The sequence below is a fragment of the Cebus imitator genome, unplaced genomic scaffold (assembly GCF_001604975.1).
Source record: "Cebus imitator isolate Cc_AM_T3 unplaced genomic scaffold, Cebus_imitator-1.0 Scaffold265, whole genome shotgun sequence".
Lineage (NCBI taxonomy): Eukaryota > Metazoa > Chordata > Mammalia > Primates > Cebidae > Cebus > Cebus imitator.
Window position 1 is genome coordinate 1,285,620 of NW_016107580.1, and position 6,730 is coordinate 1,292,349.

The 6,730-nt window shown below is 37.0% G+C and overlaps 1 protein-coding gene and 1 non-coding gene across 2 annotated transcripts in view; both read right to left on the reverse strand.

The window, feature by feature from the left end:
* Positions 1–6,730, reverse strand: part of WEE1 (WEE1 G2 checkpoint kinase) — an 18,210-nt gene that overhangs the window by 7,508 nt on the left and 3,972 nt on the right. The window contains exons 3-4 of the mRNA XM_037728440.1: positions 6,434–6,728; positions 1,257–1,403 (exon numbers count right to left, since the gene is read on the reverse strand). Of these exons, the coding sequence (XP_037584368.1) occupies positions 1,257–1,403; positions 6,434–6,728 (442 nt within the window). The remainder of the gene's footprint in view (positions 1–1,256; positions 1,404–6,433; positions 6,729–6,730) is intronic.
* LOC119467195 lies at positions 5,509–5,612 on the reverse strand. The gene has a single exon (XR_005195727.1). It is a non-coding gene; the product is annotated as a small nucleolar RNA U13 (small nucleolar RNA).

Below are 6,730 nucleotides of genomic sequence, written 5' to 3' on the forward strand. Positions count from 1 at the left end.
ACACACACACACACACACACACACACACACACACACACACACACACAAATATATAGCATAGAATTTATGTTGCATTTACTGGAGTAATCTATACAGTTTTACTTTATTTATAGGACAACTTATTTTGTAGTGGTATTTGTAAACTTGAAGATTTTTAAACTTCACATCCCTTAATATTTTCAACTTTTACACCTTATAAGGATCTATTATATTTGTCTAACACTTTATATAAGAGATGAGTGAGTACAGTCATTCCTTGCAAATTCACATTTACTGCCTTAAGTCCAAATATATTTCTTTTGAAAATAAAAGTTAATGACTTAACATACACATAAGAAATTCTAGCATACAAAAAAAAAAAAAAAAAAAAAAAAAAAAAAAAAATTAAAAAAAAAAAAAAAAAAAAAAAAAAAGAAATTCTAGCATACAACTCACAAAGTTGTACAAAATGACTTCTCACAAATCAACACATTTCCAAAGATTAATAAAAACCTCATTAAGTTCATCTAGCCTAAAATGCTTAACTTGAATCCATATCCCTTAGTTATAACTTCCAATTTATAGGAAATACAGAAAAAGGAACAAGCTAAATGATACACAAGAAGCAACTAGTCAAATCCAGAAAAAGGGATAGCTTGAAAGATAAGTATCATTTTTTACAAAGTAGGGGATGGGTTCTGAAAAAGAAAAATTGATATAACCATATGCAATGCATGATCCTTAAGTACATATTAATTTGAACAAATCAACTATTAAGGACTTGAGTCAACTGGGGAAAATTTTAATATGGTCTGGCCTAGTGGAGAATGGGGCTTTAAACACAGATTTTTAGTGCCCTCATTAGTATCCCACAGCAGTTCCTATAAGATGCAGCAAAAATTTTTGGCTTTTAATAAAAATGAATTTATCTAGACATGGTGGCACATGCCTGTAGTCCCAGCTACTGGGAAAAATGAGGTGGGATGATTGTTTCAGCACGGAATCAGTAGGTTGCAGTGGGCAGAGATGGCGCCACTGCATTCCGGCCTGGGCAAGAGTGAAATGCAGTCTCAAAAAAAAAACGTTTATCATCTCAAATTTTGGGGGTTAACAAGGGAAAAGGTAAACAGAAATCATCAAACAATATTGGTAAGTTGATCCAAGGCCTTTTAAAACAATGAGAAAACATAAGATATATGTTTTCAATATTGTCATAATAAAGTAATTTATTCTCTATAACCCCAAAGAACACAGGTCAAAAGATCTGCAATACTTACTAGGTTTTATATCCATGTGAACCAAAGACATTGAATGAATATACTTCAAACCCCGGCCAACTTGCAAAAGGAGATCCTTCAACTCTGCTTCTTTAAAGTAACTCATGATTCTGTAGTTTTCACTTATAGCATCAGCTAAACTTCCACCTAACAAAGATAGAAAATATTATCATTTTCTTCTGTCTTCTTTCTTCTGTCTTTACTGAATGAGTCTCAACCAACCAACCTCAGCCAAGAAAGTGTTATTTTATAGGACATTCTCCCTTCAACCTGCTTGTGAAATCAAAATTTTACTGTTTTTTCAATAGGTAATACATTTGCATGGGTACAAAATAAAATGTAGTCTCTCTCACTCATACACCTCAGCAACCCACCTCTTTCATTCCCCAAGTAAACCAACATTATCAGGTTTTTTCTTCTTTTTTAATTTATAAGAGACAGGGTCTATTTATGTTGCCCAGCTGGAATGCGATGGCTATTCACAGGCTTGATCCCACTACTTATCAGCACAGGAGTTTTGACCTGTTCTGTTTCTGACCTAGGCCATTTTACCTCTTATTAGGCGACCTGGTGGTGCTCCACTACACCCCAGAGAGGTCACCATACTGATGCTGAACTTAGATCGGCATAGTGCACTACAGCCTAGAATTCCCAAACCCAAGTGATCTTCCTGCTTCAGTCTCCCAAGCGGCTGGGACTACAGGCATTGCCACCATGCCCAGGTCAGTTCTATGTATTCTTTTCAACTTTTTGCATAAGTAACAGCATATGGTTCATTATCTTTTTTTTTTTTTTAAATAGAGACAGGGTTTCACCATGTGGGCCAGGCTGGTCTTGAGCTCCTGACCTCAGATAATCCGCTCACCTCGGCCTCCCAAAGTGCTAGAATTACACATGTGAGCCACCGGGCCCGATCATGTTCATTATCTTAATGATCATTCTATACCAATATACAAAGACAACCCATTTCTTCTTCTCTCTATAGAATTCCATTGTATAATTGAATGGTAATGTATTTATCAGTCCCCCAATTCCTGGACATTTTTAAATTATTTCCAAGCCTTTGCTATTATATACTATGGCCTAATAAATAACCTTGTACATTGGTTATTTCACACACATTTAGTATATCACCTAGAAGTCAAATTGCTGGGTTAAAGGATATGCACATTTGTAATATATAGAGATTGTGTTTTACACACACACTCTTCTCCATAGAGAAGGCTGTATCAATTTATATGCTCATTTTCAACGTATGAGAATACCTGGTTCTCCATACCCTTGACAATACTTAAAAGTCAGTATTGCCGGGTGCAGTGGCGCACACCTGTAATCCCAGCACTTTGGGAAGGCGAGGCGGGTGGATCACAAGGTCAGAAGTTCAAGACCAGCCTGGCCAACATGTTGAAACCCTGTCTCTTAAAAAAGTAAAAAATAAAATAAATGTCAGTATTTTAGTATAGTTTTATTTTATACTACTCTTACTATGAATGATACCATAGCCTGCTTTTATAGAATTAATTAAACCAGTTAATTTGTTTATACCTTTTTTTTTTTTTTAAAGATGGGGTTTCACCATATTGGTCAGACTGGTCTTGAACTCCTGACCTCAGGTGATCTGCCCACCTCAGCCTCCCAAAGGGCTGGGATTACAGGCGTGAGCCACCATGACTGGCTATCTTTTTTAATTTTTAAAGTTTGGGCAGGGTGGCTCATGACTGTAATCCCAGCACTTTGGGAGGCCAAGGTGGGCGGATCACCTGAGGTCAGGAGTTCAAGATCAGCCTGAGCAACATGGAGAAACCCTGTCTCTACTAAAAATACAAAATTAGCCAGGCATGGTGGCACACGCTGTGGTCCCAGCTACTCAGGAGGCTGAGGCAGGAGAATCGCTTGAACCAGGGAGGCAGAGGTTGTGGTGAGCTGAGATTGTGCCATTACACTCAAGCCTGGGCAGCAAGAGTGAAACCCATCTCCAAAAACACAAAACAAAACAAAACAAAACAAAACAAAACAAAACAAAACAAACAAAAAAAAAACTTTTAAAAGTTTATATTTTATCTCAAAGGCAATAAAGAATTGTTTTAAAAATCTTCTGTTGGCCGGGCGTGGTAGCTCATGCCTGTAATCCTAGCACTTTGGGAAGCTGCGGTAGGCAGATTGCCTGAGCTCAGGAGTTTAAGACCAGCAACACGGTGAAACCTCATCTCTACTAAAATACAAAAAAAAATTAGCCAGGCATGGCAGCATGCACCTATAGTCCCATCTACTCAGGAGGCAGGAGAATTGCTTGAACTCTCTCTGAAGGCAGAGGTCACAGTGAGCCAAGATCTCACCACTGCACTCCAGTCTGGGTGACAGAGCAAGATTCCATCTCTCTAAAAAAAAAGAAAAAACTTCTGTTTAAGGCTTAGGAATAAAAAAATCAGAGCTGGGTAATATAATTAGGCAGGTCAATGATGTATTAGTCAGAAAAGGAGGTCCTACAATTTAAATAAGACTGAATAACAAGGTTAAATGGGTTTTTAAAATAAAAATAAATTACATAGGCCGGGCGCGGTGGCTCAAGCCTGTAATCCCAGCACTTTGGGAGGCCGAGGCGGGTGGATCACGAGGTCAAGAGATCGAGACCATCCTGGTCAACATGGTGAAACCCCGTCTCTACTAAAAATACAAAAAATCAGCTGGGCATGATGGTGCGTGCCTGTAATCCCAGCTACTCAGGAGGCTGAGGCAGGAGAATTGCCTGAACCCAGGAGGCGGAGGTTGCGGTGAGCCGAGATCGCGCCATTGCACTCCAGCCTGGGTAACATGAGTGAAACTCCGTCTCAAAAAAAAAACATTAAAAAAAAATAATAATAAATTACATATCTCAGTATCTTATTCTTGAATATACATTCTCCTTACTTGTACAAATCTTGAACTGGAGGGGAAAAAGAGGGCTCTAGAAGGGAGCAGACCAATAACGCTGTCACACAAGACAAGCTAAGTCCTAGATCAAATTTGCTAAGAAAAAATATGGCTAATTTTTTAGCAGGTCCAGCAACCACAGATGTGCCAATTTCTTCTCTTATTGCTAGAAGGACAAGAACGGTGAGAAAAACAAAACAAGTTCTGACATTTCGGGTTCTCTTTCCCTATCCATCAGCATTTTTCTACACTTGTTTATACAGGTTAATTCCAATCTATCACCAAACCAAGATAAAAGGCTTATAATGCAAATGAGTAAGATAATAAGGAAATTAAATCACAATAAAGGCAATAGGTTACTCATGTCAAATAAATGATAACACAATCCTTTTCCTGGGAAACTGGAAAAGATGTGAAGATGAGTCCTATTAGTATATTCAAAGCTTAATGTGGAAAGAGGAATAGTGGACACAGGAATTAAAAGGAAGAGATCACAAATGCATCCAGGCAGTCTTATTTTCTTTTATCTAAGTAGGACAAACAGCCACACAAAGAGGCAGTCCTGTTTCACGAAGGTCTATTTTTCTTCAAGTGTTTTATATTGTTTTAAAATAACTTATTTTCAATAGATTATTTTACTATCTAACATTATCACAGGACAATGTTTTTGTAATCTGAGAGGGTAGCAAGACTACTCACTCTTCCCTATCTCTCAGACCCAGTTGAGTTTTCTCAAAATCATCTGATTTACACAACCATATATTGGTAGGTTGCTACATTATTTGTCATTCCTGGACTACTACTGAACTATTCTGTTAAGAGAACTATTCACATCAATAAGGTGAGAGAGAAAGAAAGAAACGGAAAAGAGATGGTGTCTAGCAAATACGGAATGGAGATGACATTACAGTCAAGTTGTTGTAGGTTAAATGCAATTCCTGAAAAATGAAGGCTAAAAATAAGGTCATGGGAGATACATAAATATTTTGATGGTATGAATACAAACATTTCAAGAGCTGTGTGAAAAAAACTAGCAGCAATGCTGTATACTAGACACTCAAGTTCTTTCAAGTATGGAGAACTAATAAAATAACTTAATCAGGTTTGAACAATGGATCTTTTACTTCTGTTTTGTTCACTGTTTTTAAATATGGGGAATCTGAATCTATACCCACACCACTTATTTATTTACAAGTTATGAGATAACTGGTCTTATTTAAGGAATAATGAGAATCAACAAAAATAAACCTTTGTTATATCCTTTCAAGTGTTCACTAAACTCTAAATTCTCCTTATGCACAGAAGACATACGGAAATAGAAACAATCTACAGATATTTTTCATTTCAGACTGGTAATGTGCTAATGTCGTAACAAGGTTTTAGGGAGGCACACTTCACACTTGAGTATGAAAACCCAATCATCATGCTTATAAACTACAAAAATGTTGAGAAATAATCTATTACATATAAAGATTTGGTGTATAATAATGAAATTCTGACCAGGACTTTGGTAAAGGTTTTTAAGGAAAAAGGAGAGACGTAAATCAGCCCTTGAAGGACTTACAGAAACTGAAAGCTACACAGAGACATCCAAAGTTGAATCTATACATGCCTGTTTTGTTTCCTGCTTGAGGGAGAGGAGGAAGAGAAGACAAACTAGAGAACTAAAAGAATGTAACATAATAAACTGTTAGTGGATCCTGGTGGTAGACTAGGTTGGATAGATGGGAGCAGGACTATAGAATGCTTAAACAAACAGCTGATCAATGAAGATCAATGAAGTCAACATTAGATCCGTCAACATTAGATCAATGAAGACTGACTGGCAAACATCAGTTTTAGCAGCACACCAAATAAAATGGAAATAAAAGAGTAGACACAGGAAGAATCCATTCAACGTTAACATTTCTTTCTTTCTTTCTTTTTTGAGAAATGTTAAGTTAAACCTAACATGTCATAACTACTACATGCCCCATACACTATGCTAGGTACTAAAGTCACCAAAATATATGTGGCAAGGCCATTGTCTTCTCAAAAAGTTCAGTTGGAGTGACAAGCACATAATAGTATGCAAAGTTCTACTACTGAGGTATGTACAAGGTGCTTCAGAAGGGACAAGGTTTTTAATCTTGTACTTGAAATTTATGTTAGGCTTCTAATATTTAAATTTATAAAAGATTGAAGTGACAGAAATGAAGCAAGATTTTAGATGATATTTCCTCGATGTTCATTTTCTCAAGCTCACAAGAGAACCACTTATCACTCACCATTACAATATTCATTCTGTATAAGCATATGATCATCTTCTGCCCATGCAGAGAAGTATCGAACTACATGAGAATGCTGTCCAAGAACTGCATGAGCATATACTTCTCTCAAAGCGTTCTGCTCATCAACAGAGCCAGCCAGTGGCTTTTTTGATCGCTTAATGGCATAAATGCATCCATCCAGCCTCTTCACACACTTAAATACAGAACCAAATTCTCCAGAGCCAATTTTCTCTAGCTCATGAAATTCTGTTGTATACCGGGACTTCATATTGCTTTCAGTAATTGTAATTCTCT